General features: G+C 36.5%; 2 protein-coding genes across 7 annotated transcripts in view; one reads left to right on the top strand and one right to left on the bottom strand.

Moving 5' to 3' along the window:
- The window catches only part of PIK3R4 (phosphoinositide-3-kinase regulatory subunit 4), a 65,271-nt gene extending 42,940 nt beyond the window's left edge, over positions 1–22,331 (top strand). For all 6 annotated transcript variants that reach the window (XM_012766920.3, XM_020288192.2, XM_076005392.1 and 3 more), the window contains 10 exons: positions 998–1,185; positions 2,347–2,557; positions 4,849–5,014; positions 8,274–8,438; positions 12,797–13,008; positions 15,532–15,663; positions 19,404–19,504; positions 20,163–20,251; positions 20,500–20,608; positions 21,747–22,331. In XM_012766920.3, coding sequence (XP_012622374.2) covers positions 998–1,185; positions 2,347–2,557; positions 4,849–5,014; positions 8,274–8,438; positions 12,797–13,008; positions 15,532–15,663; positions 19,404–19,504; positions 20,163–20,251; positions 20,500–20,608; positions 21,747–21,917 — 1,544 coding nt within the window. In that variant the 3' untranslated portion in view covers positions 21,918–22,331. The remainder of the gene's footprint in view (positions 1–997; positions 1,186–2,346; positions 2,558–4,848; positions 5,015–8,273; positions 8,439–12,796; positions 13,009–15,531; positions 15,664–19,403; positions 19,505–20,162; positions 20,252–20,499; positions 20,609–21,746) is intronic.
- A 3,392-nt stretch (positions 22,332–25,723) lies between these two features.
- Positions 25,724–27,109, bottom strand: part of COL6A6 (collagen type VI alpha 6 chain) — a 128,193-nt gene continuing 126,807 nt past the window's right edge. Inside the window, exon 41 of the mRNA XM_076005388.1 lies at positions 25,724–26,740. Within this exon, the coding sequence (XP_075861503.1) occupies positions 26,524–26,740 (217 nt within the window). The 3' untranslated portion in view covers positions 25,724–26,523. The remainder of the gene's footprint in view (positions 26,741–27,109) is intronic.

Here is a 27,109-nt window from a genome sequence, read left to right on the forward strand (position 1 = left end):
ATTCTATTTTTTCAAAATAATATGATAGTATATCATCAAAATATAGTCTATGAGGTTTATAAAGTTGGAGGACTATGCATCAGGCTATTAGAATTATGGGAGCAATTCATGCTATATTTTGGTAATGCCAGAACTTTGTGTTACCTATGTTTTTTTGTAATTGGACAAAGATAAAAGTAAAGACTTTCTCATCTGTCTATATAGTAAGGAGGTAGCTATATCCCAATTGATTTTTTAATTTATTTTATTTTGTTTCTTTGTTTGTTTTTGTTTCCCAAGTAACTGATCCTAGAAATGGAGAGGTCATATTTTTAGCAGTGTGGTCAGTGACATTTGAAGAAGTTTTTTTTTTTTTTTTTTTTTTTTTTTTGAGACAGAGTCTCACTTTGTTGCCTAGGCTAGAGTGAGTGCCATGGCGTCAGCCTAGCTCACGGCAACCTCAATCTCCTGGCTCAAGCAGTCCTTCTGCCTCAGCCTCCCAAGTAGCTGGGACTACAGGCATGCGCCACCATGCCCGGCTAATTTTTTTTTTTTATATATATATATTAGTTGGCCAATTAATTTCTTTTCTATTTATAGTAGAGACGGGGTCTCGCTCTTGCTCAGGCTGGTTTCGAACTCTTGACCTCGAGCAATCCGCCCGCCTCGGCCTCCCAGAGAGCTAGGATTACAGGCGTGAGCCACCACGCCCGGCCTGAAGAAGTTTTTATTGTCACTTCTTTAGATAAACTGTTTACTTGATATTGAGCTAGCCTTAGGAAACCAGAATGCAGTTAGGTCTAATTATTAACACCATTGAAAGCACATCTGTTCCATCTGCCATAGAAATGAAGTGAGACTTAATGAGTTGATATATAAATATGAATACATTGGAAATTTTAAGGAACAAATAGGATGTGAAGTCTATTGCTTCCCTGCCACTGCCTTAAAGGCAGTATAAGCTCATACTGACTTTAAGGCTATCTTTAGACTAACTATTCTGAACATATTTTCATAGCTAGAAAACATGTAAAACAAGACTCCAATGTAAATGAAGAATGGAAAAGCATGTTTGGGTCACTGGAGCCACCAAACATCCCCCAGGCCTTACCTAAAGGAAGTGACCAAGAAGTGATTCAGACTGGGAAGCCTCCTCGTTCTGAGTCTTCTGCTGGCATTTGTGTCCCTTTGTCAACCTCTCCGCAGGTACTGTTACCTGGGCAGTAGTCCTCATGTCTTTGAATCCCATTGTGCTGTTTTGGATGTTTAAAGACTGTGTACTGTAATGGAAAAATCAATATGGTGACTTGTCCTTTAGGGAGGATATATTTCTTTCTAAGATAGGTTTATTTTTAATTTTATAGCCAAGGGGAAATCTAGTTATTGAAAGTACCAAAAAGGTCTCGTTTTAGAGTATTTGCCAGTAAAAGTGATCTGAAATTGTGAGTTGAAGACATTATTATGAACTGTGGTTATTATTGGGCTATAGTGAACCTTTTAAATCTTTTTAATTCCTCCTCCAATATAACATAGTTATATTTGTAAAATAGCAAAAATACTTCTGGGAAGACATCCCAAGTTTGCTGTATATGATAAATGTCATGATGATTTTGACAAACCGAGAGAGCCCCCAACTTACAGTGGTTTGACTTAATGATTTTTCTACTTTTCCATGGTGCAAAAGCAATATGCATTCAGTGGAAACTGTACTTTTCTGCATACAATTATCCTGTTTTTCACATTTAGTACAGTATTCAATAAATTATGTGAGATACTTAATACTTTATTGTAAAATAGGCTTTGTGTTAGATGATTTTGCCTAACTGTAGGCTAATGTAAATGTGCTGTGTATGTTTAAGGTAGGCTAGGCTAAGCCATGATATTTGGTAGATTAGGTGTATTAAGTGCATTTACTACTTATGATATTTTCAATTTATGATGGGTTTATTGGGATGTAACCTTGTTGTAAGTCAAGGAGCATCTGTATTTGAAATTAGTTTGTAATTTAAGGAAACTCTTCCCTAGCCAATCATATCTTAAATGAAAATATTAATTGAACCAGACTGATAAAATTGAAATTTCATTTCTTCTTTTCATTTAAATTAATGAGAATTTTTGTTTAGTGTTATTTTTATGCTGATAAATTTCTTATCTAAATGTAGAGGTTAGATAAATGCATTTGTGGTTAAACTTTATTTTAACTAGGTTTTCCTTGAGAAAATGTCATTTATTTAAATAGATTTTAAAACTGGTACATTAATATGAACAAAAAGCTGATACAATGCACAGATAGAACATAGGTACATTTTTGTCTTCAAGTTTACTTTGTTTATGACATGAAGACCTATAATTCTATTTGTTTTGCAGGTTTCAGAAGTGATGAATGTCCAGAATAAAAAACCAGTAATACAGGTTTTAAGTAGTACAATTTTACCATCCACCTATCAGATTCGGATCACAACTTGTAAAACTGAACTTCAGCAGCTTATACAACAAAAGCGGGAGCAGTGCAATGCTGAGAGGATAGCTAAGCAAATGATGGAAAATGCTGAATGGGAGAGCAAACCACCACCACCTGGTACAAGTTCCACTGATAGGTAGTTGTAGTCCAACTAGGTGCCTGAGACTAGGATCTAATGGAGGAAACTGGTATTTAGTCACTAGACAAAGGAAGAAAAAAAAACAAACCTGTCATTTGGGAAACCCAGAGGAAGAAGTATTATCATAAGTGAGAAATCTTAAGTCATTATTTGTGGAGTTTGGATCTTTTTAATTCTGGGGCAACTTGCCCTGTCATATTTAGGCCATTTACTTAGTAATTTAGTCTGTGCTTCATTTTTTCCATTTATAGTACTAGGTCTTACCTGCCTCATGTCATGCTACTTTCTCATTGAATGCCAGGTTTCTTGGAGTAAACTCTTGCTTTTAATTTCTGGAGGGTTTAACATGCATCTATTAATATAGATGTATGTAATATAATGTAAGCAAAAAGGTAGGAAATTTAGAAAATAATGAATATTTTAAAAAAGAAAACAGCATCACCTATAATCTTACCACTTAGGGATTATCAGCATTAAGATTTTGGGGATATAGTTCCATACTCTGAGGAGATTTAAATGAAATTTCGAGATACTTGATGAAAATATGGCTCATCTATTTTAACAGACTTGCCCAGTGTAACATGTGGCAGAGCTAGTCTTTGATATTAGATTTGTAGATTTCTAAAAAAAGTGTTGTATGAGTTTCTGTACTTACATTTTAATAACAAAAACTTAAACTCTCTGAGAAGAAATTCATAGTGTGCTTGTGTGTAGACATTTAAAAATCATGTGAATTCCTGTGGGCCTCTGAGTGAACTCGGAAAGATGCTGGTTCATATTGTTAAATGGCATCTCTAGTCACATAAGTTTTCCTATTAAAATAAATATCCTAGAATGTTTAATCTTTTTTTGTGGTATTAAGTCAGTATTATTTACTGGCCCTGCTTTAAATAAAGAAAAAAGCTGACCACAAACTATCTACTTTAATTCATGATAGAATCAGTCTTTATAAGTGACATTTTATACTTAGTGGAGTTACACATTTTATTTAGTAAATCACAGAAAAGATGTCAAATTTTGTGGTTCAAGGAATGTGCAACGACTATTGGACTCTTGATTTTTTTCTTTTCACACTTGAGTGGTTGTGTGAAATTGATTTTCTGTAGAGGGAAATGTTCAACCTAGCTGGTAGATTATCTAGACTTCTTGACGAAGTGGTTTTGATCACTTTAAAATTCAGCATTTCGTCCTTAAAAAGCACATTTAGCTATTGTTCCCACACAGGAGCTAGAGAAACATTTTGTTTATCTAGGGGAAACATTTTGTTTTTTGTCTTAGAGTAAGCCAGATCTGGCAGTAGTCTTGGTTTCATTATTGTTTCTTGGTAAAAAGAAATCATTTCTAAAATGGCATTGTTATCACTCAATTAGGGACAACACTGACTCCCAGTATAATTTTCAGTATAGCTGTCGGTTTCATTTTAAAATCGAATAATATTAAATATAATGAAATGTTATACTTAGTATAATACAAAAAATTTATTCATCAAACATTGAAGACAGTTATGTGCAGGTCCTATGCTGGGTATTGTGAATGATTCAGAATGCAAAAGACATGGTTTCTGGCCTCAAGGAATATATAATTTTTTATAGGAAATTAATATACAAAAAAGAATACACATAGCAAAACATAGAAGGTTATATATATCATAAAGTACTGGACAGAATATGAACATTCTGGGGCTCAATTTATAATACTGTTTTTACTAACATGTTTATATCATAGAGTAAATGATTGGAGGTAGGGAGGGAATTGAATTGCATGTTTACTGTGAGCTAGGGACAGTGTTATACTCTTTTTTACATCTCGCTTATCCATATAGTTACCCTTTGGATTAAGTAATATACTCCTCATTTTACATTTGAGGAAAGTAAAGCTCAGAGAATTTAAATAAGTAGCCCAGGGTTACACATTTATGGTATGGTGGAGTTGGGTCTTTGAGACTTTCCTGTTCCCTTGTGCTAGGGCAATCATTACCTCATGCTACTGAGTCAGCAGTCAGGGTTTTTAGGGGTAGCAAGTGACTGCTTTGTCTTCTCAGATACTGGAGAAGGGGCCCAGGTGCAGTCTTTCCGAAGCTATTTGAGCAAGACTTGATTGCTATCTTGATGTCTTAATAAATGTGTCTTAGTCTAGTAGACCACTCTGTATTAGCTAGTTATTGATACCTTTTAATTATTTAGTCCTTAATAATTGTTGTCAAGGTGGTTTTGGTGATTATAACTAGGGGATGAGTGCGATATTATAAACTACAATTGCTTTACCTTAGGGTGGCATCCTAAAGGGCTACTGGTTGCACATCTTCATGAACACAAATCTGCTGTGAATCGAATTAGAGTCTCGGATGAACACTCACTTTTTGCAACATGTTCAAATGATGGCACAGTGAAAATCTGGAACAGCCAAAAGATGGAGGGGAAGACCACCACCACCAGGTAACATATGCTCAGGAATGGATCAGTTCATTTGTTCAAATCAACAAATACTTATTATTGAGTTCTTAGTCTGTCAACAGGTACTTGTTTTGGGTGGCAGGGGTACAGCATTGATAAGTGGACAAAAATCCCTCTTCTGTGGAGCTTACCTTCTCATGGAAAGTGAGATATGATAAAAGTATAAATAAGTGAAACATACTGTGTGTTACATGGGAAAAAATGTTATGGAGAAAAATACAGCAGGGAAGAGGGGCAGGGAATGTGCCGTAAGGGTAGGGTAGAATTTAAAATATTAATAAACTGTCCACAGAATGCCTCAGAGAGCAAATGACATTTGAGTAAAGAATTGAAAAATGTGAGGGAAAGAGCCATGTGGCTGTCTTGGAGGAGCATTCCAGGCAGAGGAAACAGGAATTTCAAAGGCCCTGGGGAAGAAACATGTTTGGCCTGTTTGAGGAATGGCAGAAAAGTCTGTGTGGCTGGAGCAGTGTGAGCAAAAGGAAAGGTAAGGGGTCAGATTAGATTGGGACTTTTACAGGCTGTTGTAAAGGACTTTGTGAGTGAGATGGGGAGTGGGGAGTCTTTGGAGAGTTCTGAGCAGAGGAGAGACATAATCTGAATTAGATGAAAACAGAGTGACCCTGGCTATTGTGTTGAAAATAGACTGAAGAGGGGCAGAGCAGAAGCAGTTAGGAGACTAGTACAGCAATTCAGGTAAGGAGATGGTGGCTCGGGCCATGCTAGTGGGCCTCTCTCCCACTAGCAGGGATGTAGTGGGAAACGATCAGATTCTGTATGTTCTGATGGTAGAGCCAGCAAGACTTGTTGAATGGATTAGATGGACTACGAGCAAGAGAAAAGTCAAAAAATGATGGAATGACTAGCTATGTAAGGAAAACAAATATTGTATCATTGCCCCACTGCTGCAGACGAGATAATTTATGATTTGAAATCCCTAAAACTTTAAATATGCATGATGTGATTTTGATAAATGTGACTATTATAAGTATTCTAGATTTATACTTATATACCTACTTAATTTTCAGTCTGTCTGCCATGCCCTTTTCTCTCTCTCCCTCTACCCATTCCCCTACCCTGGTCTATCATATTCTTATTTGTTCTTTGCCTAGTTCAGTAAATAAGTAGTAGAGAAACCTACTAGAAATCGGAATTGAATCTCATCTACATAGAAAGATGTGAGGAATTTCTGGTGCTTTTCTTCTTATCAATTCTTTGACCATAACCATTAACCACAAAATCATCAAACAGGAAAATACCTTTGATTACTAAAATAATTTATAAGTTTACTCTTTACTTACCAACCTGATAAGATTTTGTGCTGATTATTACTTTTTTTTGAAAGAACTATATTTTTACACTCTGCTTAAATATTGTTTTTGTGTTTATTCTCTCTTGGTATTGCATCGGTCAGAATAATTAAAAATCAATAAAAGAATACTGGGTTCCTGCAGCAACTTTTCATCAATACTTTATTATAGTATTTTCAAACCTATAAGAAAAATTGAAAGTGTTTCACAGTGAACATCCATGTCCTTGCCTTGTCACTGACTCTTATTACTCATCTGCAATACTGACTAGACCCTTGCAGGCATTCCATCTAAGACATATGTCCATGCAAAGACTTGACTTATACACAAATGTTTTAGTAGCAATATTCATAATAGCCAAAAAGTGGAAATAACCCAAATGTTTATCAACTGATGAGTGGATAAGCAAAATGTGATATAATCCATACAGTGGGATAATATTCAGCTATAAAAAGAAATGTTCTGCATGCTTGACAACAGTATGGTATCTGAAAGAAGCCAAATACAAAAGGCCACAGAACGTATGACTGTGTTTATGTGAAATGTCCAGAATAGGGAAATTCATAGAAAACAAAGTCAATTAGATGTTGCCAAGGGGCTAGGAGAGGGGAAAAGGAGAATGAAAGCTAATGGTTATGAGGACAGTTTATTTTTGGGTTTTTTAAGAATGATTAAAATGGTCTGGAATTGGATGGCAGGAATCTATACAGAATTCTGTTGATATACTAAAAATCACTCATTTATACACTTTAAAATGTACTTTATGGTATATGAAAGGTGTATGTTAATTGTGTCAGTTAAGCTGTTATTAAGAAAAAGTGAACTAGAGAGATGATTGGTAAAAAATATATAAAAGTCCATATTTATTAAAAACAAATAATGAATATTTTATAATATGTATAGAAAACCCTTTAGAAAGACATAATAAAAATGTTAATCATGTTTCTCTCTGGGTGGTTTTATAAATGTTTTACTAGTCTGTGTTTTCTGTATTTTGATAATTTTTGTCCATTAATACGTATTAACTTTCATTATGAAATAAATTACAAAAGGTAAGATAAATTTGGTGATTAGGGGCTTTTGACCTTTTAAAGGTCTGGCTCCTTAGAAGGGTAAAATTGCTACTTATGTGGAGGGTAATGATGGAGGGAATTGGGAGATATCCTGTGTAGATTATATATTCAAGAAGTTTGGTAGTAAGCTCAAAGAAAGAGGATACAAAAGACAGCTTGATAGATCAGCATGTGTGTGGGAGGACTGAATATTATGAAATTTTGCATTTGTGAATGTTAATTTATGATTTATATATTATTTGACCTTTACTATGGCCAGTTAGGTAAGTAGGACAATCCTTGTTTTGTAGATGAGTAAACTGAGGCACAGAGCAGGTTAATAGCTTGATAAGAGAGACGTGTGTGAAGATGGCCATTTGAAAATATCAGAAGAAAAGGTGATTTTGTACTAGTGTTTTTGAAGGGGGATTCTTTCTTTCTTTTTTTTTTTTTTGAGAGAGAGTCTCATTGTCTTGCCCAGGCTAGAGTGCCATGGCATCAGCCTACCTCACAGCAACCTCAAACTCCTGGGCTCAAGTGATCCTCCTGCCTCAGCCTCCTAGGTAGCTGGGACTACTAGCATGTGCCACCATGCCTGGCTGATTTTTCTATTTTTAGTAGAAATGGGGTCTCACTCTTCCTCAGGATGGTCTCGAATTCCTTAGCTCAAGCAATTCTCCTGCTTGGCCTCCCAGAGTGCTAGGATTATAGATGTGACCTACCGTGCCCGGCCTGGAGGGGGATTCTTGATTTTGTTATGAGATCAGGGAGATAAATGGACCTCAAAGTTGTAATTTTGTTTGCTTATAGTCATGTGAATATTGAATATTAGCAATAAGATTATTTCAGAAATAAAATTTTATATTTTCTTTTGTTCAGATCCATTCTTACGTATAGCCGAATTGGAGGACGAGTCAAGACACTCACATTCTGCCAAGGCTCCCACTATTTAGCCATAGCGTCTGATAATGGTGCTGTCCAGCTTCTTGGAATTGAGGCTTCTAAGCTGCCCAGGTCTCCTAAAATCCATCCTCTACAAAGCAGGTATCTTTCTTTTGTCCTTTTTAAAACTTTGCATTTAGTTTAGTGTACTATGGTAACTTAACTCTTCCTTCCACCCTGCAGTGTAATTTGGATCAACTGAGGTCCTCTTACATTGTACTTCTTTTTTAAGCCCTTGAAGTAAATAAAACTGCTTCCAACTCAAAGCTTACATGTGGTTAGTCTCAGAAGATGATGTCTGTATGTCTTATTTTCTGCCAGCTTGTCAAAAGGTCAGAGGGGCAGCTTTGAACTTGTGGCTCATCCTAGTCTGGAATTTGTCTGAATAACCTAATTATCAGTTATATCTTCTGTTTTCAACTGCTAAAAGCACAACTCTATCTGGCTGCTGACTTTGAGAATGTGAAGTGTTCTTCATTAAATAAAACTCAAACATCATTAGCATTCTGTCACTTAGCATTAAAATCTTTGAAGTTGATGGGAACAGAGAGAAGAGCTTTTAGACAGATGATTTGCTCATTATTTTAAAACAATAGTGATTGGTTTTATTTAAGAGTTTTTTCACTTTTTATAAATTGTTGTTGCTTATAGGTTAAACTACATGCAAGGTGAGATATTTAAAAAGTAGAATAGTTTTTTACTGACCAGAATGTGTTACACACCTAGTGTCTTAAAGACAAAGAAGACATATTATGCTAAGAATCTACAGTCTAGTGGAGAAATAGACAAGTGAACAGACAATTTCAATACAGTGTGGTAACATGCCACTTGTTAAATGAATAGCAATAGTCCTCTTGAAAGGGAGAGGGAAGACAGCATGTGAGACCAGATGTGAGTTTGCTGAAACAGGGAGGTTGAGAGCAGCATGCCAGGCAGAGGTGGACCCCAAAGAAGGCAGGATGAGGAGACTTTTAGTTTAGTGGGTAAGTCATGGCCATTGGGTAGTGTAAGGCAGAAATGGATGTTTGTTGGGTCAGCTGGGATTTTTTTGTTTTCGTTGTTTCATTTTGCATTTAAAAATATGTGTTATTTTCAACACATTCACTAAACAGATTTGAGTAGCTTGTTGTCCAGGGCATATTATATATGCCCTTTAACTATGAATGAATACTTGCTAAAATCTGTTTGAGCAGAGGATGACTATATATATAGTAATATATCTATTGAGTTTCATGTAATTAACTATTGGGAAAGTGTACCGTGTGTTGACTGAGCCTACAGGCCACACAGATAGATATGCACATTCAGTGCATGGTTATCATTCAGCCAGTAGCATTTTTCACTGTGAATGTTATTGTTTTTAAGCAAATGGTAACTACCTAAATTGGGAGAAATATGCCAGGATGTTTAGATTTCACTCTGCCTGACAGTTGTGTGCTCCAAAGAAACCTTGCCATAAGTTTTTTGTATGTTTGTTTGATTTAGTCATATCAACTGTTGTCATGGCTCTTAATAATTAGAATTTGTGGAAGGGGTTATTTCACATTTTACTTTGCACTTGGATTTTTCATCATCCCTCTGTGGGGAAATACAATAGAATTGGAAAGTTTGTAAAAATAATTATTTATCTAAGGAGTCAGCAAACTACAGCCTGCAGTACGGCCCATAAAAATAGAATGATATTTGCATTTTTAAAGGGTTGTAAAAAAAATAAAGAATATGTAGCAAAGACATATTTGACTCACAAAGCCTAAAATATTTACTGTCTGATTCTATATAGAAAGTGTTTGCTGACCTCTGATCTAGAAGATAAAAGCTAAGACAGTCTGTGTGAAAGCATGATATATACTAATCAAGGAGGCTGGTCAGTGTGTTTTATGATTTTCTTTTTAGTTTTAAAAATGTCTCAGCTTGAACAAAAACTACACTTACACAGTGGAATAGCACTCTCCAATGTAAAGAAATGAACTCATGCAACAACATTGATGAATCGTAAATACATTTTGCTAATGAAAGATGTTAGACCCAAAAGGGTATATATTTTGTGTTTCCAATTATATGACATTCTGGAAAACATAAAGTTATAGGGAGAAAAACAGATGAGTGGTTGCCACAGGTTGAGTGTATGGGTAGAGGTTGAATACAAACAGGCTGCACAAGATAATTTTTGGCATGTGGAATGGTTTTTTTGTGGTTCTATAGTAGAAGATACACAGGTTTTGTCATAACCCATTTAACTGTATGTCACAGCTGTGAATTTTACTGTAGGTAAATTAAGAAAAAATCAGCCAGGATATAGGGGGAAAGGTGGAATGCAATCTGTGACAAAATGAATCTGTTTTACAAGTGAATTGCATAATCATATTGAAGGGCATAGAGAATAAAGGAGGCAACCTAAGTAACTTTGGAAAACTGTTTTAATTGGATACTGCAAGGCTAATGACAAAAGGAGCTGAATTCAAGTACTGTATGCTTGTTGGTTGTTTTTCATAGGGGTTAAACAATTTCAGTTTAACAATTTCAGGCAGTTGAACAATTTTGAAACTATTTGTATACTAGGTTGAACAAATAAATAAATACATTATAGATAGAGCCAGGTTTCTCACTGTTGGAGAAAGAAGTTACAAATAAGAAAAGGGCGCAAAGGCTAGAATGAACTCTGGTGCTAGATAGGAGATAGAGATGATCAATATGGACTCATGATATATGTATATGCATATGTATAAATATATATACACACAAATAAATTGATACAGAAATATAGATATGTCTGCATACATGAAGTAATAGTATACATAATATATATCTTAGCTCTGGCCACTGAGAGGAACTAGAATCTGGGACACTGCCATAGCAATGAGTACTTAGTGCCTAGATCTTTGTTTCTAAATACTATTCTCCAGTAAAAGGAACTAGTGCTTGTAGGAGAACTGGTTGATTCCAGGGGTAGGACAGGGAAAATAAAACATTTGCCTGGGGCATCTTGTGTTGCCAAAATATTAGGAAGTATTAAAAAGTAAATCCATTGAAAGGGCACAGGAGCCAACTTGAAAGAGCTTCTAGTGATCAAAGTTGGAACAACTTGAGCAACAAAATAAATAATGATAATATTGGATTGTAACTCAAAGAGTAAAAATAAATATCCGTAGAGTCCGTACTGGTATAAATTAGTGAATAAATTAATGGAGAAGAAGTGACAACTTACAGAAGAATCCTAATCAATCAATGTAGAGGGAATGAGGGAAACAAAGTCACCATTAGATCACTCCAGGTGTGCTCCATCAAACAGAAGCTAAAATTAGAGAAAATTAAAGCAAAACAGGATTTTTGCATTGTCTCAAAGTATTTCCACCAAATATTGAGTAATTATAAAGGGAAGAAAAATAAGTTTACAGTGGAGAATTGTAGCAGACACCACCTTAATCCAATGATTGAGGTTAATATCACCAGTAATACAAGTGAAGCATTTCTAATCCTAAAATCCAAAATCTGAAATGCTCCAAAACCTGAAACCCTTTGAGTGCTGACTATCAAGCACTCAAAATATGTGCCACAAGTGGAAGATAACACACCTGACCTTATGCAGTGGGTTGTAATCAACACACAGGAAAAAATTTGTTTCATGCACAAAAGTATTAAAAATATTGGACAAAATTACCTTCAGGCCATGTATAAGGTGTATATGAAACATAAATGAATTTCATGTTTAGACTTGGTCCCATTCCCCAGGTATCTCATTATGTACATGCAAATATTCCATAATCTGAAAAAAATCCAAAATTTGAAACACTTCTGCTTCCCAGCATTTTAGATAAGGGATACTCAACCAATATCAGGTTCTCCCTCAAATGATACATTGAGAAGGGCCTGTCTCTTGTCTCTTCCCTGATAACCCTCTTGATAAGGCATAGCCTAAGTGTAATAATGACAAAACATTAGACAAACCTAAATTGAGGGACATTCTCCAAAATAACTAACCAATAATCTTCAAAAATATCAAGGTCATGAAATACAATGAGAGACTAAGGAACTGTGACAGATTGTAAGAAACTTAAGGAGATATGACAATTTAATGCCATGTGGTATCCTGGATTGGATCCTGGAACAGTAAAAGTTTGCTAGTGGGAAAACTGTTAAAATCAAAATATGTTCTTTATTGTAATTACTAGTATTATATCAGGGTTAATTTCTTAGTTTGATAAATGTTCTATGATTATAGAAGATATTAACATGAGGGGAAGCTGAGTGAAGAGTATACAGGAACTGTGTACTATTTTTACAATTCTTCTGTAAATCTAGAATTACTTAAAAAAAAATCTCAGCTATCATTGTCTTGATGGAGTCACATAGTTTTTATTTCTTAACCATGGATAGGATATAAATTCATCTTGAGTGGAGACTAGTGCTGTGTTTTCAGTGACCGGAGATGTCTTTGTCTTTTGCTTTGTGTATTTCTCTAGAATTCTAGATCAGAAGGACGACGGCTGTGTTGTAGATATGCATCACTTCAACTCCGGGGCGCAGTCTGTTCTTGCCTATGCTACTGTGAATGGCTCTCTGGTTGGCTGGGACCTCAGGTCTTCAAGCAATGCGTGGACTTTAAAGCATGACTTAAAGTCGGGCCTCATCACTTCCTTTGCTGTGGACATCCACCAGTGCTGGCTCTGCATTGGTAAGCTACTTTCAAGTCGTTGTGTGAGTTTTGAGTGCCACTAATGTCTGCAGTTGCCATGTTGTGAAAGCTGTTTTCTCCTATTTCTTCATTGGTAATTTTTCCCCATTTTTTAAATACAATTATTATGTTATGATCACTTGAAATTTAATTTTTTTCATTAAAAAAAGTTTGAAAGAGTGAAATCAGTATCCCAAGGTACATAAAACAATTTCTTCTTTGTCCTTGTTCTAAAATGAGCCTCTTTATTTTGTAATTATTCTAGTGATCAGATTTGCTGGCATTCTCTTATTCTGCCAGGGAAACAGCAGGCTTGATTCAAGGGAAATAGCGTTTGTGTTTGGGCAGACACAGTTTTATATTACAATAACTTCAGGCAAGTTACTTAACTCCTCTGAGTCTCAATATCCTTATCATCAAGGGCTGCTTTGAAGATTTAATGAGGAAAAAGCATCTAATATCACAGTGCTTGGTATTGGGAGAAGAGCTGAGCAACTGTTTTCTACTTTATTATCCCTACCCCCTTTTCCTTAGAGACTGAAGATGTACCAAGTGATCTTGCTTCTTTGCTGTTTTTCTTAAATTGATTTTTTAAAGTGTTTAATTGATGAGTTCTGAAAAATATATATTTAATACAATAGTGTTACCCTTATCACAATTAGAATAAGAACATTTTCATCACCTCCAGACATTTTCTCATGCCCCTTTGCTTTTGGTGCCCTCCTCCCACCCCCTAATAAGCCACTCATGTGATTTCTGTTCCTGTAGTTTTGCCTTTTCCATAATGTCATATAAATGGAATTGTATAGTATGTGGCCTTATTTCATAAGCATGAGGTTTTTGAGATTTCCATGTGGTTGCATATATGAGGAGTTTCTATTTATTTATTGTTGAGTAATATTCCATTTTATGGATAGGTAACAATTTGTGCATCTATCCTCTAGGTGATGGGTAGTTGGTTTATTTCTAGTTTTTGACCTTTCTGCATAAACCTGTAATCATTTGCAAATAGTCTTTGGAAAGACATATATTTCCACTTATTTCAAGTATATATACATCTGAGAATGGGATTGCTGATTTTTTTAAATTATATATATATTTTTTTAATTTCTTAAAAACTACAGATGGAATTGATAAATTATATTTTTAATTGACAAATAACAATAGTATATATTTATAGAACACTAAGTGATGTTTTGATATATTTTAATTGTGGAATGATTTAATTAAGCTAATTAATAGATCTATCACCTCACATACTTATTTGTAGTAAAGATATTTAAAATCTACTTTTTTAGCAATTTTGCAATATACAATGTATTATCATTTATTATAGTCACCATTCTGTGTAATAGGTCACTAAAGCTTATTTCTCCTAACTGAAATTTTGCATGCTTTGATCAACATCTCCCCTTTCCCATCTGCTGCTTCCCCCTTTCCTTTGTTTTAAGTTTTACCTCTTTCCCTCATAGTGCTTTGAACCCGACCCTTGAGAAGCTACCACTATCTTATTCTTTTCCAGTTGGCACTTTCATTTAAAGGAATTATAATCTTCTGTGCTTGAATTTAGGTTTTCTAGATTCTCTAACTTATATTTGTTATATCATTAAGTATATGTCCTTTCCTTTATTATTTTTATATAGTTTATATAGAATGTGTACTTTTGCCTTTTTGTGAATAAACTGCTCAGGTACAGGAAGATATAATATTAGGCTTAGAGGAGTAGATATTACACACCTAACAAATTAGAAAATGACAACATGCCTCTCAAGTACCCTGATCAGCTTTGAGGAGGGCAGCCGAATGCTGCCTGTGGCTATTTGAGTCGTGTTCCTGGAGTGGAGCAGGGTGACAAGCAGAGGGACACAACAGCCCCCTTCCCTGGGATTGGAAAGCAGTCCAAGAAGGTGCTCTGTCCCTTTGTCATGACCAGCTGCTCAGCGTTAAAAGAGGCATTATTCTTTTGGGAAGAGGAGGGTGTTCTCTCACTCTCAGGTTTAAGTTGTCATGGGCAGATGTATAGGCACTGTTGTGATTAGACAGCCATTCCTGTCTCCAGAATGTTTTGGAGAAAAGGGCCCATGGAAATGATTGACATCTGATAATAGTTACAAAGCTCCTGCTATGTTGGGATTGGTAAAGTGATCATTGAATGCCAGTAAAACATCTGGTTATTTAAGGCAGTCTGAACATTTTGACGTACCAAGTTCAGTTTATATCTTCTCAAAAGCTTCTGTTTTAGGGAGTGCCTTTGGCAATTAATAGCAGTGTCAGTAATTAATTATTCATTTTCAGTTTACACTAGAGTAGCATTTTGATAAGCCCTTTATATCTCTGTTATTTAACAACTAAAGGTGCTATTTGAAACTAGGTAGACAGTTTCATGAGAACAAAGCCTTTTTCTATGTGTGACTAAGGTAACTTTAAATTCATACAAAGCTATTGCTATTTACCATTTGTATAAATGCAGCCTGCTGTGCTTTGATCATTAGACAGTAATCTTTCTGTGTTTTTTTCTTTAAGGTACAAGCAGTGGTACCATGGCTTGTTGGGACATGAGGTTCCAGTTGCCAATTTCAAGTCACTGTCATCCTTCCAGGGCTCGAATTAGGCGTCTTTCAATGCACCCTCTGTATCAGTCCTGGGTGATTGCAGGTAAAACGGAGGGCTGGTTTTCATGTGTTGGGGAATTTTCTTGGAAAGTATATATTACTCTGCTGCCAAGACTCAATGTTTTAAGTTTTAATTTTACATATGAACCAAATGCTTGATTCTGTTCTTTTTTTTTTTTTTTTTTTTGTTTGTTTGTTTTGTTTTGAGACAGAGTCTCACTTTGTTGCCCAGGCTAGAGTGAGTGCCGTGGCGTCAGCCTAGCTCACAGCAACCTCAAACTCCTGGGCTCAAGTGATCCTCCTGCCTCAGCCTCCCGAGTAGCTGGGACTACAGGCATGCACCACCATGCCCGGCTAATTTTTTCTATATGTATTAGTTGGCCAATTAATTTCTTTCTATTTATAGTAGAGATGGGGTCTCGCTCTTGCTCAGGTTGGTTTCGAACTCCTGAGCTCAAACGATCCGCCCACCTCGGCCTCCCAGAGAGCTAGGATTACAGGCGTGAGCGCCCGGCCTGATTCTGTTCTGATCATTAAATTCCCACCACTAGAATCTCACTGTCATCTCATATTCATTATATTCAGAAATGATCTCATCAGTCACCACCACCATCCTCCATTCCTAATTGTCCATCTCTGTCTCTTATTCTATTTCTTTTCTTTTTTCTGTGTTCTTTATTTTTGTTAAAGCTGCCACCATCTTCCTGGAAATATGAGTTAGAAATCTTGACTCATCCTTCTTAGTTGCCATTTCTTATTGATCTGTTTCTGTTGTGTTTTTCACAAGTTTCCCTTCCCTACCCTCTTGGGCATTCAAACTTCTTGTATGGATTCTTCGGTGAGACACTTGGGCAGGTCTTTGAAATCCATTTTCCTCATCTGTAAAATGTGGTTAAAAATACTTACCTTGTAGAGTTGTAAAGATTTGAGATTAAATATGTAAAGCATGTAACCTGGCACACAATTGACAAATAATAGCTCTTATTATTCTTATGTTTCTTTCTTGGTCCTCTTGCCTCTGGGCTCTTTGTGGTCCCTGGTCGTACATGTAGCCCATCTCATATACTGCTCCTATCAGACTGACCATGTTGCCAAGTTCCATGGCCATTATTGAGCCCTCTTCTTATTTGACTTATCATTTGGTTAGTTGATCATTTCCATTTTTTCCATATACTTACTGGTTTCAAGGACATTCTCTCTTGGTTCTCCTACTTCTTGGTCTGCTGGTTCCTTCTTATCTTCCCAACTTTTAAATTGTGGCCTGCCTCAAGGTTCAGTCTTCAGTCTTAACCTCTTCTCCTACACTGGCTCCCTGTGTAATTCATGCAGTCCCATGCTTTAACCACCAGATTTATTCATGTTTTTATATCTGTCTACTCAAAATCTTCCTGAAGATCTATAAGAGCCATTGTAAACTCCCTATGTCCAAACTGACCACTTGATTTTGTCTCTGCTGAGTGCCTCCACCACTACCTCCTCACTTGAGACAAACTTGCTCTCCCTATAGTAGTCTATGAGTAAATGGTAGCTCTTTTCTGCTAGGTGCTCAGGCAGAAGCCTGGTGTTGACTTTGGCTCTTCTTTTTCTGATTCTACTTCCAGTTCATTAGCTAATCCTATAAATTCTATTTTAAAATGTATCCAGAATTTGATCACTCTTTACTACTTCTATCATTGCCTCCGATTCAGACCACTGTAACCTCTTGCCCCCATTGATGCAATGTCCCCACTTCTGTCTGTATCTCTTGAGACTGTTTTTTCTTATGCTCAGTACCTTCCACTGGCTTCCAATGCCAAGTAACAGCCAGATACCTTACAATGGTCCAAAAGGCTTTATGGGATCTGCCTTTTTGCCACCTCTCTGACCTTCTTTATCAGTTAGAATTCTAACAGAAAATGATAGCACACCCAAGGTCGGATAATTTAAAGGAACCATTTACAAAGATACGGGTATAAGGGTATCACAAAAGATAGCACAGTAATATAGGACTAGTAACAGCAGAGTAACAGTAGAAGGCATGAAGGGAGTGTCTGGTTACTGAATTTGGAAAGAAGTTGAATAGAGAAGGCTGCCTTGACAGGAGCAGTGATTGTGAGGTGAGGGGTGCAGCCAGCCTGAGGTAACTGACATGACTTTCTACCCTTCCTTTGATTTCCTATTGGGACTCCACATAGGCCTGTACTATTATAGTTTCCTATAGCCACTGTAACAGATTACCACAAACACGGTGGCTGAAACAACACAAAGTTACCCTCTAACAATTTTGGAAGCCAGAAGTTTGAAATGGGTTTTGTGGGCAAAACTCAAGGTGGCAATAGTACTGTATACTCCCTCGGGATGCTCTAGGGGAGAATCTGTGTCTTTGTCTTTCCCTGCTTCTATAGCTGGGTTCCTTGGCTCACGGCCCCTTCCATCTTCAGAGCCAGTGGCGTAGCATCTTGTTTCATTGTTACATTGCCTTCTGCTATTCCTGTCAGCTCTGCCTGCCTCTTACAAGAAGACTTGTGATTGCATTTGAGGCCTCCCTGCATAATCCAGAATAATCCCTCCATCTCAAGGTCCTTAACTTAGTTACACCTGCAAAGTCACTTTGCCATATAAATTAACATTAACAAGTTTCAGGGAATAGGACCTGGATATCTCGGGGGGTGGCTGGGTCATTATTTAGCCTACCATAGGCTGAACTCATCTTTCAAAAAGCCAGAGGGCACAGAAGCTTGTTGGTGTGGTTCATTCAGGTCAGCTTTAGAGCAGCAAATGGAAAGTGACTAGCACTACTGCCCTTTCTCCTACTCGTCTCCCATCCTTAGTCTGCTCCTGCCACAGTGACTTGCCCCTTGAACTAAGCATATTCCTGTTTCAGGGTCTCTGCATTTTTTTTGTTATTATTGTCATTCCCACTAGAATGGAAATTCCACAAAATAGGGTATATTTCTGCTTTGTTTGCCATCATTTCCTCAGCGTGTAGCACTGTGTAGTACTAGCCTGTAGTACATAGTACTGGCTTAGTAAGTATTAATAGGTGAATGAAGCCTTGTATATATAGTTAGTACCCCTGCTCAAAAATACCTAAGGGTTAGTATCTTCCCCTCAGACCTGCCATTTCTGTTGTAATCTGTTTCCATCCTTCTTTCCCCTCTGCTCTCATCTGAGTCACAAATATGCTTCAGCCTGACCAATTCCTCATGTTCCCCCAAAACTCCCAGACATTTTTGCTTTTGTTTTTTGCTCATTCATTCCATTCTTTCTGCCTGAAATGGTCTACCTGCCACCTGTATCCTTCTAGCTTTATCTGCTTTTTCAGTCCCAGCTAAAGCATTTTCTCCATGAAGTGACCTTGACTCTCACCCATTGGTGAGAATCTATTCAAAAGATCACCCACTGTGATCTTTTCCTTCCTTGAGTTCAGGTGGAACTTTATGTTTCTCTCTTGTTTTGTTGTCATTGTCTTATACTTCACATATTCTTTTTTACCTCTGCTTCTAAACTACCGGTTTCTTGAGGGCAGGGTCTATATTTGATTTGTCTTTCTCTATGCTACAATTCATTCCACTTGGTTGGAGACCAGTAAATATTTACTGTTAAGTTATTGAAAACTTTTTTAAACTTATCTCATCTAGTGACAGGGTAACGCTGTTATTTAAAAGTACTAGTCAGCATTTCTTGCAGGATGGGAAAAAATGGAAATGGATACAGGCTGACTGGTATTATCTACCAAGATATGAAAGCTCTAAGAGCCAATTCCTTCTTGTCCGAGTCATGGTTTTTGCCTTTCTCTCTTAGCTGTTCAGGGCAACAATGAAGTGTCCATGTGGGACATGGAGACTGGTGACAGAAGATTTACTCTCTGGGCCAGCAGTGCACCACCACTTTCTGAGTTACAGGTTTGGCTCCAGTTATTACTGTAAAGGACAGTGTTACTTCCTACATTCTAAGAATTTTCAGGCCTTTTATCAAACACATAAAGTGTTTGGGCTTTTGGGTTATGTTTAAATTTGGGTTTTTAATATCAAGTATCATGTGGCCATGGCTGTGTGAGTGTTTTTCAATTCCTTAAGCTTGCTAGTGTTCTGCACCATTGAGTGTTTTAGCTGCTAACTCTGTAAGGCTCATATGTTTCTTTGGAACCCGAGTAAGATCTGGGTTAAATAAGAAAAACCCAGATTGGAGTTTAGGTCATTAAAAAATGTTATATAACCCTTTTACATCTACTTTTGTTTTTAATAGTCATGTTTGCCAAGGGTGCTTCACTGAGGCAAAGGATAGGAAAGATTTTTTTTTTCTCCTTTAGTTGGGGTCATGGTCAAGATAATCCTGAATAGGAAATTTTAGGAAGCTGAACAGGCTATACCTCTGTTCGAAATGATACAAAGCAAATGTATTTTAAAGTCCCAAAGAAGGAAGTAGACAGGGCATATGTAACTGGTGTCTCATTTCTTCAGGTAAATAGGTGCTTATAAAGCTACTGTTAACGTGCCTCTAGAAATGGTACCATCATTTATGGCATACACTGATGCCTTTTATTTGACAATTTCTTTTAAGCCTTCTCCTCACAGTGTCCATGGTATCTACTGTAGTCCTGCGGATGGAAATCCTATCCTGTTAACAGCTGGATCAGACATGAAAATAAGGTATAGTATCTAATAAAGAATACTTAATGTGTAATACTTTGGTTTATTCAAGGTTTTATAGATATTGGTGGCACTGTAATGTTTAAAATCATCTTATAAAGATAGCTGTTAATATTTGTAACTAATGTTATGCTATTAGTTCTAGAAAAATATCTTTTCCAAATACAAAAGAAGATAAACAATGCATTGATTGTTAGTTCCTCCCAGTGTCCTTTAGGGATTATCACCATTTATTTTTTTCTTCCTAGGTTTTGGGATTTGGCTTACCCAGAAAGGTCCTATGTTGTTGCAGGAAGTACTAGTTCCCCAACTGTCTCTTACTACAAGAAAATAATTGAAGGCACTGAAGTTGTCCAGGTACACTAGTCTTTATTTTTGTTTCTTTCAACTTTTATAAGCACAAAAATGGCTTTCATAGACATAGAATTGATTAAAATAAGTGGCTTTGGCCAAGAATGGCAATATTTCTTTGAATTTAAGAAATACATATTCTTGGCTTTTTTGTTTTTAAAATTAAACTTTTATTAAGATAATAAAGTGTACATATGAGATAGTTCAAATGAACAAGAGGCATTTTATATGTTTCTCAGTCTTTTTTTTTTTTTTTTTTTTTTTGCGACAGAGTCTCACTTTGTTGTCCAGGCTAGAGTGAGTGCCATGGCGTCAGCCTAGCTCACAGCAACCTCAAACTCCTGGGCTTGAGTGATCCTTCTGCCTCAGCCTCCCGAGTAGCTGGGACTACAGGCATGCGCCACCATGCCCGGCTAATTTTTTATATATATATCAGTTGGCCAATTAATTTCTTTGTATTTATAGTAGAGACGGGGTCTCGCTCTTGCTCAGGCTGGTTTTGAACTCCTGACCTTGAGCAATCCGCCCGCCTCGGCCTCCCAAGAGCTAGGATTACAGGCGTGAGCCACAGCGCCCGGCCTGTTTCTCAGTCTTTAAAGTCATTTTTAAGGAAGTACTACAAATGAAAAAGGCACAGTGAACTTAAGTATCTTGTCCACAATCACACAGCTAATGAACAGAAACTGGGACTCTAAAGCTTGTGTTGACTCAGGCATAAATTTCAAATGAGAATATAATCCTGAAAATGCTTGGGCCAGAGTAGGTGCTTCATAAATGAAAGTGTGCTTTCTTCATGACAAATGTTAAGGAGCTGTACAAGTGCTAGAACTCTGATATGTGTCATTTATACCTCTTTCAGTTACATTCAATTATATATTTTTCTTTTGATACTGACAAAAGAATATGCACAGAATACTGGCCTAATTATAAGTTTCTATATTTATAAGTGGCTGCTCATAGATTCAAGGAGGAAGCCTAGGATGTCATTTTGGACCCTCTAATTCTTTTGCTCATTGTATTTTTGAAAGCACAACCACTTGACAAGAGATATTAACAAATCCCAGAAACAAGAATACTGACAAGACATAGATGTGATATGGACTTTTAACTTAGGCTTTCTCCTTGACTTCTAACCCTCAAACAGGAAATTCAGAATAAGCAGAAGGTAGGACCGAGTGATGACACCCCTCGAAGGGGCCCAGAGTCTCTGCCTGTGGGACATCATGACATCATCACGGACATTGCCACATTCCAGACAACACAGGGCTTCATTGTAACTGCTTCTAGAGATGGGATTGTGAAGGTGTGGAAATAAAAGCCTATTGACTTGTATAAATTGTAATAAAGTTATAAATATATTGTAACTCAAGAGAAAAGGTATTTCTAGAGAACAGAAGAACAGATTCATTTGTGTAATTTTCAAAATCAGTTCTCTCTGTTACTGTTTCATGACTAAACAAACTACACCCAAGGGGGTTATGGAAGTTGTACTTAGCTCCTTTACTTGTGCATCTTTCTGCAAGAATCAGCCAAACAGTGTCAGGGACTTTTTATTGTATATGTCATAGAGGTGAGAATGTAAAATACAAAGATTAATAATGATGTCAGTTTATTTTGTATTGAAAAAGAGGTTGAAAAGATGGTTGTAAGCTATTATAATGTAAACACATTTTTGCTATTAAAAATGCTCTTCAAACCTGCCAATAAACTATATTCATGCACCCTAGAAGGGTTTGTTTGTTTGTTTGTTTTGGGTGGTATTTTTAAACAGTAAACTTAAGCAGAGGAGTAAACTCTCCAGCAGCATTTGTTCTGAGGCAAAAAAAAAAAAAATAATGCAGAGATTTTGCCCTAAGGCCTAGTTTTGTCACCGATTCCTTGTGACACTAACTATTGTGCTCTTTCTGCTCTGTTCTCGACTTTCTTCCTGTATGTTTTATAGTCTGCCTTAGTCATTAATGCTATAGGATTGATTTCCTGTTTATCAGCTCTTAGAGAAATGTATGTCTTCTTGGCCATCATCATTGTTTATTATAGGCTCTATCATAAATGCTGACACTTGGCTCAACAGTTTGCTTTTATCCAATGTATTTTTTAAATGCATAAAAAAGAAAGAAAAATAAAGTTGTTAAAAAACATGCCAAAAATTTATATTTTTAAAAGACCGAAATTGACCTTTCCCACTAAGATAAAACTCTTCAAAGTTATAGATTACCATTTATCTACAGACCTAATTCTCTCTATATATTACTCTTCCATTTGCAGAAAGGTTTATGGTGTTCAAGATAGTTGGAAATTAGTTACATGAGTCTATAAAACCAAAAATTCAATAGATAATCTGAGTCTAGGGAAAATACTTGTTTAGAAATACTCTAAAAAATAAATTTTCTATATTTAATTATATAATTCAGTTATACAACAATTTACAATGCATACATCTAGCTTCATGATTCAAACAGTCATTACTCAGTATCTCTGGGGGGACTGGTTCCAGGACTCCTTGAGGATACCAAAATCCATGGATGTTTGAATCCTATATAAAATGGCATATTTGCATATAACTTATATGCCTGTACACTTCCTCCCACATGTGTATAATACTTACCACAATGTAAATGCTATGTAAATAGTCATACAGTATTGCTTGGGGAATGACAAGAAAAACAAGTCTGTACATATTTAGTACAGAAGCAACCATCCATTTTTTTTCCCTGAATATTTCTGATCCACCTTTGGATCATTTGAATTCATTGCACGGGACCCACAGATGTGGAAGATGACTATAGTTTTTAGAAAGGTAAACAACAAAACTGTCATTTATGAACATATTAGTCATTCAGAAAGGTCAAAGTTAGGAGTGATAAACTCTAGGCCTGACAGTTTAGTGGATTAGAATTTATAAATTTGGCACTGTCATGTTATCTTTATTGCCTCTGTTTCCCTTAAAGTCCGTTAAAACCATATTTACAGGGTTTGTAGTTAGTCACATTTAGAGTCTGCAGCAGGGGTTGAGGGAATTTTTTTGAAACAAACTGTTATGCTGAGATTGGGCTTCAGGCTTGGAGCCATTAGATAAGCCATAAGACTGATAAATGTGGAAAATGCTGAGGAAAAAATGGAGTGGGCTGACAGAAATATGACCCTTTTCTCCCCTTATCTTCCTTCCCATTCCTCTCTCCCCATCCTCCCCTCAAAATTCCCACCTTTTAAAAAAATGTTTTTGATTGAATTATTACTGAGTGTTACACTCTGGTACCATGTCAAATTATATCTCATTTTGACCTCTACTTCCCCCCCCTTCTTCAAGTTCAGCCCCTAGCTCAGTATAGAGACTATGGGAGGCAGGTCATTTATAGTTAATTTACATTTTTAAACCAAGAAGCATCACTATTTGTGTGATTCTTGGGTTAAATCAATCAGGCTTTATTAAATTTACATTCAACTTAAATTTTACAGCTTTCCACGTTTAGGAGAAAGATAAAACATGGAAAATGCTAATATTAGGAATTTATTTTTAAAAAGGAACTTATATTTGTACCATGTTTCAGATCCCTCATCTATTCATGATTAACCACTTCGGCATGAGTGTCAACTATAGTCGATAGCCACAGATGAACTGAGTGTCAACTTTAGCCGACAGCCGTGATACGAAGGGGCACAGCCAAGCATCGACTTTAGCGTTAATAACAAAACTTGACTTTTCTAATTTTTCATTTATAAAAATAAAATTGTGAACATTTAAAAATAACGTAATAAAAACATATGTATATGTTACCTATTCTGATTTACATTACAAGTAAAGCTGCCTGTAAAGTAAAACAAGCTTTCAGTGCTTTAAAGCTTTCCTCATCACACGAGTAAAACAGATTCGTTGTCAATGCACAGCACAAACTGTTGTGTGGACTATGAGTGCCAGCTGTGGGCAAGGTTTTGCGGCCGGTGAGTATGGTACCAAAGTGGTTAAAAAGATAACCAAAATGCTAAAAATAATCTCAATCACTAAAGAAATATTTGCTTGGTATACTTTACTTACCAACACAGAAAAAAACAAATACATCTTAAAAGTTTTTCCAACAACAAACAAGAAAGGAGTTTGTGCTTAATTCAGAGTTAACTAGAAAAATCCCTTTTATTAAAATACTGTTATTAACTGATCAACACCTAAGTGGACACATAGGAATAACATTTATTGGGCATCGGGCAGGTGGCAGGGGGGAAGAGGGGATGGGTATACACATACATAATGAGTGCGATGCGCACCATCTAGGGGATGGACATGCTTGAAGTTCCAATTCCGGGGGAGTGGAGGGGGGACAACACACGTAACCTAAACATTTGTACCCCCATAATATGCTGAAATAAAAAAATACTATTAATATTGCTTATCAATTTCTTGTACTTGAAACGTTTTTCCTGAACCCCTAAAGCACCACTTAGGATAGATGAAGAAACCTAATGTGTTTTATTCTTCTCTATTACCTGAGTATGAATATGAAATTTAACTCCTTGGACTGCTTCCTCCTTTAAAGACATTAGGAGCTATTTCTATGGAGTTGCCTGAGTAAGGATGGCAGAAGTGGTTTTAGAAAAATACTGCAGATGGCTCTTCTTTCCAGGTTTTATGAAAAGAGGTATAGAAAAAATCTGAACATACCCTACTGTCTTTGGTGTCAGTAACCATCTGCCCCACACCTCCAAGCAGACCTTCCTTCCCTTCCTGAAGAGAGGGATATTATGTGTACTGGGGCCACTGCTACCAACTCTGGAGCCAGCCTTAGACTGAGGTGAGGTCTGAACATGGTATTTAAATTAAAGAAAGCTACTTTGGGTATTTAGTTGTTGAAAATACCAATCCCATCATAAAAGAAAAACTGGATGGGAATGAGGAAACAGAGCCATCACAGAATGCTACCAGAGCTGAGCACTTCCAAAACTTTTCCTACTTTAAGTTACTCTGATCTCTCTTGCACCTCTGCAACCCCACATGGATTTTCTTACTGTTTCCAAACTCAGTTTGCATTTAAGGCTCATTTTAGAGCTCCGCCAATCCTGTTGTGGTGCTGTTCACTATTGACTAAATAGCTACCTGACGAGTAAAAGTAACTCAGAGCTTCACCCATGACAAGTTGTGTCTTTACTCTCTGTCTAAAGAATATATGGATTAGTGAAAATTAATAAATGACCACAACAGGAAAGAAAGACTAGAAGTCCCATCAAAATGGCCAGCCAGGATGCTTCATAATGAAAAGAACACTTCAGGCTCAAAAGCAATAATTTATGTTCTGGGGGAGTTACTGAGCTTCTCAGTGAATTTAGAAGGATTTGAAGCTGGAGAAAGTTACCCTCTGCTTCTCACCAGCCCTAGCAAACAACTGCAGAAGGTGGGGGAAACCTAGCACAAGCCCATCTGAGGACTAGTCAGTCCACACGGAAACAATGATGTGTTTATGTGGACTAGTCATGGAAGGTCAAATTTTAAAAAATATGACATACAAACAGCATCAATTTCTAAGTTAAATTTTGGAGTAGCCCCAAACACTTAAAAATACCTTTGGTTAAATGGATGATCATTAAACATTTCTAAATTAAGAAAGAAGGCTTAGTTTACAGAAAATAGACTGGACAATCAAAAGAATTAGCACTGGCCCATGTATACACATGCATATACTATATAAAATTTACCTTCAAATTATATCTCCATTAGATTTTTCAAAACATTTCTTTCATTCTTCCATCATCTAATAACAGTTCTTGGGCATATCAGTCTCAGAGTGCTGGAATTGTCAGGTATGGTCAAATAAATGGACAAGATATATCTTGGTATCAATGAGTGCAAGGGATTCAAGTCACCTGATAATCTACAACCTGTGGCTTAAGTTCTGGTGGCAGATTTAGTTAAGTCCAGAGTCTTACCATGCTTCTTAAGGCGAAATTGTTCCAGCACTTCCTTTACCATGTTGTTTGGGAGTTATTACCTTTTTTCCATTTTTAAAAGTATGGGATGTGTTTCTGGTAAAATTTTGAATAGCATCTCTGCCACTTCTTGCTATTCTTGAAAGATACTTTTTATCTTGAAAGAATTTTGCCTCCCGTAACGTATCTTCTTTGAGGGCAGCTTTATGTGATCCAGGAACAAAGCTATACAACAAAAGAAGAAATCATAGAAGATAAATGCCATTTCAACTTTAATAGACTCCATATTAATCTATCTTTCTAAATTAATTACTTCACCCATTTCCTTGTTTCATCTTTCCTCCAAGGTAATTTTATTAAGATTATTAAACTGGGCATTTAAACTGGCCCAAATATCAGAAGCTGACAAATAAGACATCTCAACAAAGTATGCAAAAGTATAATTTCAGTAGCAAAGTTCCTCATGGAACATGTTCCACTCAGATCTTCATATGGTTGGTTCTTCGGATTATTCTAACTTGGGTTCAAATGGCACCTCATTAGAGACAACCATATCTATAGTTATCCTAGTTCAACTCCCAGTCACCCAGCATG

Source organism: Microcebus murinus, chromosome 1, assembly GCF_040939455.1.
Source record: "Microcebus murinus isolate Inina chromosome 1, M.murinus_Inina_mat1.0, whole genome shotgun sequence".
Lineage (NCBI taxonomy): Eukaryota > Metazoa > Chordata > Mammalia > Primates > Cheirogaleidae > Microcebus > Microcebus murinus.